The 14,308-nt window shown below is 39.4% G+C and overlaps 1 protein-coding gene and 1 pseudogene across 1 annotated transcript in view; both read right to left on the minus strand.

The window, feature by feature from the left end:
• Snx24 (sorting nexin 24) overlaps positions 1-5,523 on the minus strand; it is a 150,921-nt gene extending 145,398 nt beyond the window's left edge. The window contains exon 1 of the mRNA XM_026396184.2: positions 5,405-5,523. Within this exon, the coding sequence (XP_026251969.1) occupies positions 5,405-5,464 (60 nt within the window). The 5' untranslated portion in view covers positions 5,465-5,523. The remainder of the gene's footprint in view (positions 1-5,404) is intronic.
• Positions 5,524-6,839: 1,316 nt separating this feature from the next.
• Positions 6,840-7,828, minus strand: LOC113188047 (small ribosomal subunit protein uS5 pseudogene; annotated as a pseudogene).
• Between the last annotated feature and the right edge of the window lie 6,480 nt (positions 7,829-14,308).

The raw sequence follows: 14,308 nt of genomic DNA on the forward strand, positions 1-14,308 counted from the left end.
GTCTCTGGGTATTTATTTTAGGTTTGGGGGCTTTTGATCCTTTGGGATTTCATCTTTTAGGTATTATTGCATTCGGGACTATGCCTGTCCAAGTTGTGGCCCAAACATAAGCACAGCATATGCAGACAGTCACAGATATTTAAAATGGAATTGAAAAACTTCCTAAGTCAATGCTTTGATTTTATATCTATGAAAACTGAAATCCAGTAATTTTTACTTTCATGTTGTTACCTAATTCTAGTTTTGTTGTAATTCTAGTTTTGAGTTTTGTTGTTCTTACAAATGATGCATTTTAAAATGGAAAAGACTTGCCTCAACCGGCCTCCAAATCCTGCTTATTCTCTGGTTTGCTTATTCTGTTCTCCTCACATTGCAAGACCACTCAGCAGCTCCTGGCACTTTCCCCCTTGTAAAGCACACCCACACCTTCTCTTCCAGCCTCACACATCTGGATTTCTTTCTCCCTAGAGATGCTATGCTAAGACTTCTTCACTCACACAAGTTCCAAGATTTACCCTCAGCTCTTCCTCTTTCCCTACCCACTCTGCCTGTGTTTTTCATCTCCTGTGCTGAATGATCCCTTAGAGCTATATTTTCAGCCCAGACCTCTAAATACTCTGAACTGTACCTATCACCAAAAAACCCAGCTGACTTCCAATGAAATATGCCCCTGCCTCCATTCTTATACTGGCATCTGTATCCATGGGAATCACCCTGCTGCCTCATATCCAGTTACTAGGCAGTGGAGATTCTTATAGTCATCCTGTCCTTTCCATGTTCAGGCCTTCATCCTCTCCATCCTGGTTATCTGCAAGTGTCTCTTCCTGATGAGAGCTCCAGGTTACTGGCATGGTCTGAATGTTTCTGTCTTCCGCAAACTCATAAACTGAAATCCTAACTCCAAGGTGACAGTATTAGGAGGGACAGCCTTTGGGAGATGACTCACTCGTGAGGGTAGAGGCCTTTAAATGGAATTAGTGCCCTTATAAAATAGGTCCAAGGGAATTCTTTACTTCATCCCCCACAGGAGGACTCAGCAAGCAAGCATCATCTATGAATCAGAGAATGGGCCTCCACCAAATAATGAATCAGCCAACACCATCATTTTCTGCTTCCCAGCCTCTCACAGGAAAATGAATTTCTGTTATGTATAAACTAACCAGCTTATGGTATTTTGTCACCACAGACCAAATTGGTTAAGATAGTCATCCAAAAGTAAAGCTAGTCATGTTACTTCCTTCCTTAAAACTCTCGGAAGACTAACTGCCTGAGGTCAAAGTCCACGCTCCCTTTCTAGCAAAGTTTTTTCTCCTTTTAGAGCTCTCAAGGCTCCTGACCTAGTTTCCCCAACTCCTTTCTGGAATCACTTTGCACAATCCCTGCTACTTACTTCAGATTTGTCTGCACTTGCCTCTCACCTCTGCACTGAGCTGCTTCATGCCCCAAGATCATTGCTCTGCTGATAAAAAAATTCACTTAAAAATTATTATTCAAGAGGCACATGCTGAATCCTCACTATGAGATACAGTCCACCAGGGAACAGAAAACAAGTAAACTACTGGGGAGGAAAAAGGCATGAAAGACTAATATCCCCAGAAAGTAACATTTGAATTTAGTTGTTGTAACATTTTGCTACTATAGTATCTGCAGTATCCTTTCATACTTCTTTCATCTGGGAGTTTAAAATTCCTTTTCCCTGAGATGAGATTTTTGCCCTGCATTTCCTCTTTCTAAAATTCATGATCCTAGCAAAATGCTAATCAGATTTCAAAGTCAGCATTCCTAAGCACCCCACCCCAAGTATGCCCTCTGGCAGAGCAGAATTGACCTCTTTCCCTCCCTCAGGCCCTAATAGAAGCCTCCAGCAAGTGACATAGTATCCTAACCCTTCCCTAGGGTTGGTGCCCCAAGGCATTCCTGGGTGGAAGGAGAACCCTTAAGAGAAGGAGTAACATCCTTCTCTCTCTTAAATCCTCACTAATACTGTGCAGCTCTACAGTAAATGTTTAAATAACTGCAAAAAAAAAAAAAATCACTTAAAAGGGCAAATTACTTTGTACATTAAGCATAAATTTTTTGAAGGATAACTGAGCAAAATCTGTAAAAATATTAAAGGGCCTAAAAGTACCACTTTTACAGAAATCCTAGTAATGGACATTATAAAGTATGTACATAAATACTATTATTAATAGAGCATGTACATAATACCATTATTAAAATAATAATGCTTTTAAAAGCAGACATAAGGATGTCCTATTCTAACATTAAATATAATTGCTAAAAAATTAACAAATGTCAATGGCCAGAAATAGTCACACAGCTAAACAAATTATGGGACATTGCTTATTAAAAGATTCCTTCACTAATAGTCACAAGGAGAAGGCTGGAGGTCAACCCATTTATGTTAAACTAAAAGATATCTGTCCATATATTAGGGGATAAAGGCTGTAGTAAAAATTGGTCATTTATTCATTAAAAAGATGTTTTCATAATATGGGAAAAAATATTTAAGAACACCCTCCAATACTTCATCTCTTGGGGCATGGAACTCTCATGAGGCAAGAAGAACCACTCATTTCTACTCTAAACTTCCTGACACTGAATTTGTCAGAATTTGTTGTAACATTTTAAAAATTTAAATACAAAGTATACATTGTTTTACTAGTTACATTTTTAATAAACATGATATATTTTAATTCTTTTTTTTCAAGCTGAAATATTATTCACAGCTGGGTACAGATCCAGCACCTGGAATAGGAACATAGAGCAAGCACTCAATTAATATTTGTTGGTGAATGAATCATGGCTCTACAATTATAAAACCTGTTATTCATGAGGAACAAAGTGTCTAACAGCCACTTCACAAACACACATAAAAGGGGCTGGGGATGTGGCTCAAGCGGTAGTGCGCTCGCCTGGCGTGCGTGCGGCCCGGGTTCGATCCTCAGCACCACATACCAACAAAGATGTTGTGTCTGCCGAGAACTAAAAAATAAATATTAAAAAAAAAAACTCTCTCCTCTCTCACTCTCTCTTTAAAAAAAAAAAAACACACACACATAAAAGAAAGGTATCTTAACAGTTTGGCTAACAATCTGGGTTATATACTTTCTTGTTAAGTAAACTTTTAAAGAGCACACAAACTCTCATCATACAAGCAATCTTCAAACTCTTGCAAGTTTACCCAAAAAGGGGGCTCCTTCAAAACTGGAGTCCGGGATATGCCTGATCACACATACAAGCAATTTTTCACAGCATGGGAAACTAAAATTTCTCAGTATCCACACAATTACTACCACCACCTCTCAGGCCTTATCTCTTCCCCAGCAGGGAAGAGGAGACATCTATTTCTACTTTAAACTTTTCTATCAAGGAATTTGTTACAATTTGACTTAAATTTTTAATATTTAAAACAGAAACATAACTGCTAAGTAATATAGGAAAACTTTGAAGGGTGGACATAGATCTTCTATTAAAAGAAAATTAATAAGGAGCAACGAACCTTCCCAGTTTTTTTATCTGCAAGTCTAAAACAATGCTCCCCAAATGAAAGGCCCTGTCATTGCTATTGATGGGAGAAGCAAGATACTTGGAAGAATCAAAGATAACCAAGGTTGTAAGCTTAAGAAGCTGGGATAAAAATTCAAAGGTGGGGGGGGGGAGCCCTGAATGGGTTCAAATCCTATTGTTTTTAAGGAAATATGGAATATTTAACCAGATGTTAACCCACTGGATTTACATAAATAATGGCCACTATTGAACATAGCTTCCTGACTGAAATTTCCTCCCCATGAAAAGCAGTTTGAGTATTTATTTTGGAAAAGCTGGATCCAGAAATCTACTTAATTCTAAAAATCCTCATACACTCTGTATTTTTTTCTCCCAATCACTGCTCTTAATTCTAAAATCATCCTTTGTGAGGATGATTTAGTTTTTGCTAGGAAAGCATAAGGACTTAAATAGGCTGTTACCAAACACCAACAATATTTAGAGAAGGGAAGAGATTTTGAAGTACTTTACCAAATTAATATCATTGGTGCTTAGCAAGTGAGTGAATTAGCTGTGTATAAAATTAATAATCCTGAGGCTGGGGTTGTGGCTCAGTTGTAGAGCGCTTGCCTAGCATGTGTGAGGCACTGGGTTCGATTCTCAACACCACATATAAATAAATTAAATAATAAAGGTCCATTGGCAACTAAACAAAATTTTTAAAATATTAATAATCCTTTCAGCATTCCCTCTGCAATCTTCCTCTAACCCTAAATACCTCCAATAGATTCCAATAGGTCCTGAAAAGAACATTATAAAAAAGTACATTTATGCCTGCTAGTTCTCAGGCTAGATACATGGTCGATTTTATAAAGATTCACTACCATAACCATACAGCAAATATCCTATTCAACATCATAAAAGGAAGCATCATAATAGTGTCAGTAACTTTATCACAATTATTGCTTGACATTTTGCAGGAGGTCCTAACCAATGTAATAAGATGAATAAAGGAAATAAAAAGTACGAGTATCAGATAGGAAGAAAGAAAACTAATTAGTAGGTGAAATGGACAATTAGAACTGAACTGGAAATGAACTCTTTCAAGGTCTACCCACCCTGATGTGTATTTCCCCCACTTGCAATGCCTCTCTGCATACAGATGTTTAAATTCATTGGGAAATCAACCAGCAACAGTTCACTCATTAAACTTGTTACTGAAAGGGCGGGTGCCTTCACCTCTGCCCTTTCCTGCACTCTTTGAGACCAGTCACCCCGTTTCCCATTTCCTGGTGACCACAGACCTACGTTATGGAACAGGTGCTCAGTAAGTACTTGATTTTGCCATTTCATGTCACTGCCGAACTAAAAGAAGAAGAGGAAGAAAACTTTGGAAACCCTCTAAAATCAGCACATGTGTTTACTCCGGCTAATAAACAGCTACCAGAGGTGGTTTTAAACAAGTAACATGTGTTTCATCGGAACGAATCCTACAGAACTTGGAAGCCACCATGAACCTGCCGCGAAGCTACTTCTGTCTGGACAGAGGGAGTAGCTGTGCCACCAGAGAACGCAGCCCATCCTGGGCTCCCGAGGGCCGGCGGCGGGGAGAATGGCGAGCGTCGCGTCCGAGCGCTCCAGTCCCCGTGCCGCTGCCCGGAGGCCCGCAGCCGGGCCGGGGGGGGGGGAAGGGATGGACCCCAAGGGTCGCGGGGCGCCCACAGCAGCCGCATCAGGGAGGGGCGCCCGTTTCCTTGACGACCGCGCCGGGGCGCAGCCCTTCTGGGCCGGGGGAGGGGAGAGGGGAGCGACTGGACCCTGCGCAGGGGCGGCGGCGGCGGCCGGAGGCACCTCCCGGGCGCAGCAGCCACGAGCAGGGTTCGCGTAGTCCCGTCCGGGCGCAGCCCGCGCCTACCGTGTATCCCCGCTCCAGGTCACTCTCCTCGTAGCGAAAGGACGGGATGTAGACCTCCATGGCCGCGCCAGCCGGCCGGCGGAGGGCGAGCGGGGGGCGGACTCTCGGCTGCGGCCGCCGCTCCGCCCCCGGCCCGGCCGCCCCGCCTCCCGCAGCCCTCGCCCGCGTGGCCCGGAGGCTGAGCTGCCGCGGCCGTGGTCAGCGCGCTGACCACTGCCCCCCGCGTTCTGGGCGTGTCGGGAGTCGGAGCCGGGACCCCGGAGAGGAGGCGTCGGGCTCCGGGCGCCTGGGTTTCGGGCCTAATGGGCGGCAGAGATCAGCTGGGCCCGAAGGAGGCGGGGCCTGGAAACCTGAGTCTGCAGAAAAGGGGTGTGCGCGCCGCCGCGCCGGGCGCCAGGACAGGGCCGCACCCCGGCACTCCCAGCCCCTGAGGCTCCCTAGGGACTGAGGTTTGAAATTTGCAAGACGCCACCCCTAGCAGATTAAAAGACAGCAAAGAATAGAAAATGATGGAATTTTAAAATTTTTGATTTGGTTGGCTGAATTTTCGGTTTTTGCTCTTTGCTGGCATTAACAGCAATGAACCCTCCAACTTTTACTAAGATTCCTATTTCTCTTGGACTCAAGGGGCTGCGTCCCATTCTGAGTTAGCCTGAGTTAGCCGCTGAACGTGGGACTAGTATTGTACTGAAGAATATGAACGTCAACCCGCCACTGGCATAAACCCTCTGGCTTCTAGCTCCAATTGTAAGCACTGCCTCTAAGTAACTGTAAGGGTTGAGAAAATAGAAGAGGAAACATAAATAAATAAGGGGACCTGACTATGACCCTTAGACCCGAACCTATCCTGAAAAAATACCTAAAAGATAAGTGGCCCAGCTGAGGAAACTTGATTATCAAGTTATTCTAGGAAACACTGAGTTTTTTTCTTAGGTGAGAGCATGGAGCAAGATAGAAACTTGTAAGTCACTTGTGGGTCACTGAGAAGTGATTTCAGCCTATCCCTTTGGGTAGTTGGGGGAGCTACAAAACTGACCTGCCATTGAGCTTTTTGGGATACAGGGAAACAGCTGCACTTCACAGGTTGCCCTTGAGGACCAGAGGCTTTTTTAAATGACAAACTCTATTGAGTTTACAGGGATCCTAAGTCATGGAGTAGAGGACTAATCCAGCTGCTTGCTCTAAGAACTTCCCTGATGTAGATCCTGCAAAGTCCTGTAAGTTAGTTTTATCTGAAATCCATTTTCATAGCCCAGAACCTATGTACTTGCAATCCCAGGATATATAGGTGGCTTTTTCTCTAAACTCAATGATATGGCTGTGCAGTGCAACTAAGCCACCTTTTTTCTTTTTTCTTTCTTACTTTGTTTTCTTTCTTTCTTTCTTTTTTGTTTTTGTTTTGTATTTTGTTTTTTGTAAACAGGTTTGATTCACTTTATTTTTCTTGTACAAAAACCTTATGTTGTATCCATAGCTGGTTCCTGAGTCCTCTGTGCAGAGAGACTTTGGTGTGGTTTTTCCTGAGAGAGAGAGACTTAGTGAACATAGTCTCTTTCCAGAGGCAGGGTCAGATAAATGTAGGTCTCAGAGATGGCATCAAAGGTGGCATTGGCAAAATTGCCCCTGTTGGCAGTGCTGCCCTGGAAGAAGTGTAGCAGTCATTAATAATGCCATCAGCAGCAGCTTCTTGGGCACAGAAGCTGAGATGGTGCCAGTGCCCCCGGAGGAGGGATGAGGTGCACCAGCACAGAACCACAGCATCCTGCCACCTTGCAAGGGACAGTATGGGGTTTTCAAATCTTGTTCCCCCGTCCTGTGGCCTTTCCACATAGGTAAAATGGAGAGTTTAGCCAGCATCGTGGCCCCTAAGATAGTGCTGGCTGCCTTCTTGGCATCCTTAACTCCTGGGTTGATATGACCATTGTAGTCTATGAAAAGAACTAATCTCTTGAACCTGGTACACTGACCAGAGTGAGTCTGCTTCTCCAAAGGCATTATCTTCAAAACCTCATCCTTGAGTCATCCTCCCAGGAAAAAGTCAATGACTTCAGACTCTTTGATGGGCAGGGAGAAGATCTCCAGGGATTTGATCTTCGTGTCCTGGACTAGGCAACCCAGTTTGGTGGCAGGGAACACTTCTTGTAATCTCCCTTGACTCTGTAGGCTCTGGGACCATCAACCCTGCCCAGACCACAGCTACAACCTTGGTCTTGGAGGCTGCTGCTAAAGCTTATGTGGAAGCCACTGCAGCCTCCCATGCCAGGGCCTCAATATGCCACTTGCTGTTTTCCCAGAGGAGCTCTTTTCTTCTGCTGGCCCAGCACCTCCTGATGGAACTAAACAGCTCTGTGGACTCTATACTGTCTTGAGTTCAGAGCTTACCTTGTAGGTTGCCATAACTCTCTGGCAACTATCACCCTGCATTGTGATTTATCTGCCTTTACCATCATGTTTCAGGCAAGTGTCCTTGAAAACCTTGTTATCTCCTGCTTAGCATAGTACTCATATTTACAAAACCAAAGAAATGCAGCAGGGACTACACTAGATAGTATCATATACTTTGTCTTATTTAAGCCTTTTTTTTTTTTTTTTTGATACTGGGTTTTGAACCCAGGGGCACTATTCTACTAAGCTACATCCCTAGCCCTTTCCATATTTTGCCTTATTTTTTGAGATAGGGCCTCACTAAATTGTCACACTGTGATCCTCCTACCCCAAGCTCCCCAGGCACTGGGATTACAGGTGTGCATCACTGCACCTGGATTACTTATGCTTCATAACAACCCACAAGGAAGTATATGTGTGATAGGATGCAATAGAAGTGTCAAAGGCTTGGAAGTGATGTTTCTGCTCTTTATTTTCATAATAATAACAGTTGATGATGGCAAAAGAACCCTCTCCTGCAGTTTCAAGATGGGTTAAAGCAGGTATTATAAAACAGGACTATGTACTGATGAAATTCTAGAGCCACAGATGCTGATCAAACTTCTGCTTCTGCTGATGATTCTTCTCCTCCTTCTACTTCTTCCTCTTCCTTTTCCTCATGCTCTTCTTTCTTTTCGGTTTTCAAAGTGTCATGATGTTACCCAGACTGGCAAGGAATTCCTGGGCTCAAAACAATCTTCCTGCCTCAGCCTCCTGAGTAGCTGGAACTATAGACATGGATCATGGCGCCCAGCTCGATCAAGGTTTTCATTTGCTTTCTACACCATACTTCTACAACAGTCTGCCAATAGCCTGTTATAAATATATATAAATTGTTGATAAATCTTTATTTTATTTAGTTATTTATATGTAGTGCTGAGAATCGAACCCAGTGCCTCACACATGCCAGGCAAGTGCACTATCACTGAGCCTCAGTCCTAGCCCTACTGTCATATATTTTTGAAATTACATGGCTCAATCATTTACCCACTGGACTTAGGAGACAGAAATGTGAGGGTCCATGAAGATCTGACAGATGGTACAAATGAAATCTGTTTTCTGTATTCCACTAATGGCTGTGTATAATTTACTTTTGCCTTTCTGAAAATTTATACAGGTTATCAAAGTGCTAACTGTTCTTGAGGGTCTATTAGCCCAGCCATCAGTGATATTATTATAGATGACACAATAAAGGCTAAGAGATAATGAGTAACTATGAAATTATGGGCTGATAATTGGCCAAATTAACCAATTTCTGTTGAGTCTACCAGTAAAGACCTAGAGAAAGGTATAGCACCAAAATAAAAAATCATGGTAAATTCTATTGTTCCTATGTATCTTTTAGTCTGACTCTACAATTTATGACAGTCCAGCTAAATAACTTTTCCTCAAAACATCATTAATGATATTTTTATTAATAAAAAATAAATAGCAGCTGGGAGTGGTCATATATACCTATAATCCCAGCTACTGGGGAAGCTGATGTAAAAGGATCATAAGTTGGAGGCCAGAGATGGCACTTAACAAAACCCTATCTCAAAATAAAATAAAAAGAGCTGGGGATGTAGCTCAGTGGTAAAGCACTTGCCTGGCATATGTGAGGCTGATGGATTCTATTCCCCGTGTTACATACGGGTGTGTGTGTGTGTGTGTGTGTGTGTGTGTGCACATGTGTGTGCACACAGCACATATGCATACACACACACAAATTTAAAGGCAAAATTTGCATAAAAAGCAATATAAAACATTGAACAGTTAATATCTGCTAATAAAAGCAAATAGTTTGAGTAAGTAAAATAATACAATTCTGCTGGAATGCAGATATAAAATATTACACTAAAAGTACCATATTATCTATTATCGGGTAGAAATTTACTTGAGCAAACTGAATGATAAGCTGCGTTAAATACCAAGTTATATTAGAAATTTTAACTAAAATTTAATGTATATTAGAAATTTTGGCTAAATTCACTTAATGTCAGTATTATATATTCAACATTCAATCAGTTTAACACATTAGGAGCAAGTAAGGTTTATGCCAGAAATGTGAAGATGGTTAAAAATTAGGAAATTTGTTGCTATATTTCTCAATATTGTCAGATTAGAAAAGAAAAAAATTTCAATGGAGCCTGAAAAAACTTAATAAAACAATACCCCTATTCCTACTAATTTTCAGGCTAAAAATAAAAAAATCTTTAATTTGGTAAAGGTTAACTATCATAACCCCATAGCAAATATTTAATATCATAAGCAAAACACTGTCAGTAACTTTAATACAACTATTGTTTGACATTTTGTAGAAGGCCTTAGCAAATTCAAGAAGACAAAAAAGAGGTTCAGATACTGGATAGGAACAGAGAAAATTAGTTATTTATAGATGATATGATCATCTACATAAACAGAATCATTAAAAAGTTATTGGAACTAATGAAAAAGTTTCATAAGATGCCAGATATTAAATCAATATATAAACCTCAATACATTTCATATTTGATAGTTCTCATATGCCAATATTAACCAATTAGAAAATTACATAGAAAAATATTTTATTAATGATAGCATTTTAAATTTAAATATCTAAGGATAAACTTAACAAAAATCATGTAAGATCTATATGCAGAAGATGAAAAAAATTAAAGGACATAAAAGAGCTGAAGAATAGTTACATCATGTTTTTGGATGTCAATGTTTTAAAGATATGTTTTTATAAAAATGATTTAAAAGGTTAATACAATCAAAGCTCCCAACAAACTAAGAAAAATGAAAAGCTGCTTCTAAAATTCATTTGCAAATGGATAGCTAGGACAGTTTTAAAAAGAAAAAGAGTGAACAAGGTGATAACTTATTCTATGGGACATCAAAACATACTATAAAAAGTGTGATCCTGCTGTGGAATCAGCCAGTGATCAAGGGAACTAAACAACCTTAGAAATATGTTCCCTGAACATACAAGAACGTAGTATAAAATTAACGATGCTGTTTTAAAACATAGAGATGAGCTATTTAGTAAATTCTTCATTTAATAAAGGATGTAGGGATAACTGGCTTTCCATTTGGAAAGAAAGTAAAACTTATTTTTTTAACTTTATTTCATTTATTTATTTATTTATTTTTATGTGGTGCTAAGGATCGAACCCAGGGCCTTGCATGTGCGAAGCAAGTGGTCTACCGCTGAGCCACAACCCCAGCCCCAGTAAAACTGATTTTTAAAATGAGTTCTCTATATAGTAAACAGCTCTGTGAAAAACGAGGTGTAAAATATAATATTTTCACAACCTTAAAGTAGACAAAATCTTATTATTTAACATAGAAAATGTCAAGGAAAATAAAAGATTATATTTTAGACAAAGATTTAAAATTAATGTAAACCAAAGACCATAAAGTTTAAAGATATTTGCAACTTATATAACAAAGGATTAATATATATTTTATATTTTAAAATAGGTACAAGCTGTTGTGGTAGTGAATACTATAATCCCAGTAGTTTGGGAAGTCGAGGTGGGAGGATAATAAATTGTAGGCCAGCCTGGGCAACTTAGAAAGACCATGTCTTAAGATAAAAAATAAAATGTATTTTAATACACTGGGAATGTATTCAGTGGATTCAAAAAATAAAAATATTTTTTGGATTCTATATGGATTCAATCCCCCATATAGAAAAAAATTAAAAATAAATAAAAATAAAAATCACCCCTTATTTTTTAATGCCCCCAAGAGGAAAATGGATACAATATGGTCAGGCAAATCCCAGAAGAAGTCATGTAAATGGACCAAAAAATCTGTACTATTTATCTATATGTATACATATCTATGCATAACAAATCGCCCCAAATTTAGCTGCTTAGAGCAATAAATGCTTATCTCCCACAGTTTCTGTGAGTCAGGAGTCTGAGAGAAGCTTGGTTAGCAATCAAGCTGTCAGCCCCAGCTGTGGTCATCCCAGACTGGATTTGGTGGCAGGATTCACTTTTAAGGTGGTATACTTCAAGGCCTGGCAAGTTAATTGTGTTTGTTGACAGATCTGAGTTCCTGGTCAGCTCCCTTCAGGACTATTTGATTATCCTGAACACATGGAGGCTGGTTTCCCCTAAGTGACTGATCAAAAAAATAAATAAATAAATAAACAAAAAACCCTCAGGGCACAAGGCACACCAACTATTTTCACAAGGCCTCATTTTTGCAATATCCTATACAAGTTAGTACTAATCAATGCAGGAGGGGGCTACCAAATGGCTTACATCTAAGGAAGAAAGAATTAATTAGGGTCATTGTGGGGGCCAACTGCAATAATTATGAAAAAGATGCTCAGACTCAGTTAATGATCACAAAATGCAAATTAAAACAATGAGACATCATTTTTTCTCCTTTTAGATTGGCAAAAATTTCAGATTATTCTGTTGATGATAAGGATGTAGAGAATTGCACAGTACTTCAGTAAACTGAGATAACATTTCTGAATAACAAATTGGCAGTAGCTATTAGTTTTAAATGCACATATTCAATCGGGCATTTCACTTCTTGAAATGGCTTCATACATGCAGGGAAGGAAAGGTGTGTGCAAGAATGCTCTATTGTTTGTGATGGCAAAATTGGGAAACAAAGTTTATCAATGATGGTTGGATGAAAATAAGTTGGTACATCTGTACTATGTTGTAGTTAAAGCGATTGGGAAAGAGATCTTTAGGGTTAACATAGTAAAAAATTGGACATACATAACTAATTTAAAACTACAATTAAAATCTCCTCTGATTTATTTTTATTTTTTTTAAATATTTATTTTTTAGTTTTAGGTGGACACAATATCTTTATTTTGTTTTTATGTGGTGCTGAGAATCAAACCCAGTGCCTCATGCATGCTGGGAGAGCACTCTAACACTGAGCCACAACCCCAGTCTCCTCTTTTAATTTTAAACTTAAAAAGTTAGGAAAAGCAGGAGAGAAGAGAAAAAAATATTTGTAAGCTGGTGATGAGAAGTAACTCTTTCAACAAATAAGAAATCCAAATCTTACACCAGCAGTAGCAAAGCTGAACAGGAATCTCGGATACAAATGGCACAATACTCAAAGGGCATTACAACAGGGTTCTCCTAGAATGGGAAGGAAGGTGGCTAAAATAGGGAGTATTGCTGAAAACTGAATATCAGAAGCATCCTTTCTTTCCTTCTCTACTTTTGGAGAATTCTGGAATATATTTCCTCTAAAGAATGTAAAGGAGACAGCTGACCACAAGAATACTTTCACCAAAAAATAATTAAGGTCTGGGGAGAGTGAAAATACTGAATGGTGATTGCTAAAACCCTATAAAGGGTGGCAACCACACCTTTACCTGCTAAGCAGAAAACACTGCTAATAATGAGGAGACAGCCACAGACTAACTTCCCTTAGGAAAGCATCTAGCATGGAAGATAGCCTAAAACAAAAAAATAATTTGGAGGCAAGAGAAACTAGGAAGGAAAAAAAAACATAAAAAATTAAATACCCTTAGTATTTTCATAAAGGAAAATATTGACTCTATGAAACAAGAAAAGGAAGCTACTAAAAATAGGGACAACAGAAAAAGAACTCTCAGAAAGTAGAGCAATATGACAAAAATGAGAAATAGGAGCGAGGGCTGGGGATGTGGCTCAAGTGGTAGCACGCTTGCCTGGCATGCGTGCGGCCTGGGTTCGGTCCTCAGCACCACGTACAAATAAAGATGTTGTATCCGCCGAAAACTAAAAAAAATAAATATTAAAAAATTCTCTCTCTTTAAAAAAAAAAAAGAAAAAGAAAAAGAAATAGGAGCGAATAGTTAGTCCAGGACATCCAATATTCAAACAATGGGAAAGATTAGATAATAAAGGAAAGGAATTATAAGTGAAATAAGTCAAGAAATTTCCAGAAATGAATGTTTTATTTCTAGATCAAAATGCTCCCAGTATAGGGTGAAAGCAGATACACCATAACAAATCTCCATGAGATTTAATAACACTAGGGATAAAAGAAAATCCTATCTCCAAAGATCAAACAGGGATCTGAATGTTTTTGGAATTCTCAACAGCAACACTGGAATCAAGAAGATAATGGAGTAATGTCTTCAAAAAAATTTACTATTTAGCAGGGATAGTGGCACATACCTGTCATCCCAGCTACTCAGAAGGCTGAGATAGGAAGATAGTAAGACTGTTTCCAAAAAAGTAAAAGGTATATGTGTTCTATGCATTCTTTCTCAGAAATCTATTCTCTGTATCCACTCAAATGAAGAAATAAATCAAGAAAGAGAAAAGCATGGGGTATAGAAAGCACATATAACCCCAGGGTAGAAAAGCAAAGATAATCTTCAGAATCTCCACTATGCCACAAGGAATAAAATGGTTACCAGTCCAGATTAGGGTGATGGTGACTCAAGACAGGCATTCTGAATGTTGTTTTCACAACACTTTCCACTGTACCTGCTTTTTAATATAAAGAAACTGCTAAGAATATGCTTCACTGACACAA

The sequence above is a fragment of the Urocitellus parryii genome, chromosome 1 (genome assembly GCF_045843805.1).
Source record: "Urocitellus parryii isolate mUroPar1 chromosome 1, mUroPar1.hap1, whole genome shotgun sequence".
Taxonomy (NCBI): domain Eukaryota; kingdom Metazoa; phylum Chordata; class Mammalia; order Rodentia; family Sciuridae; genus Urocitellus; species Urocitellus parryii.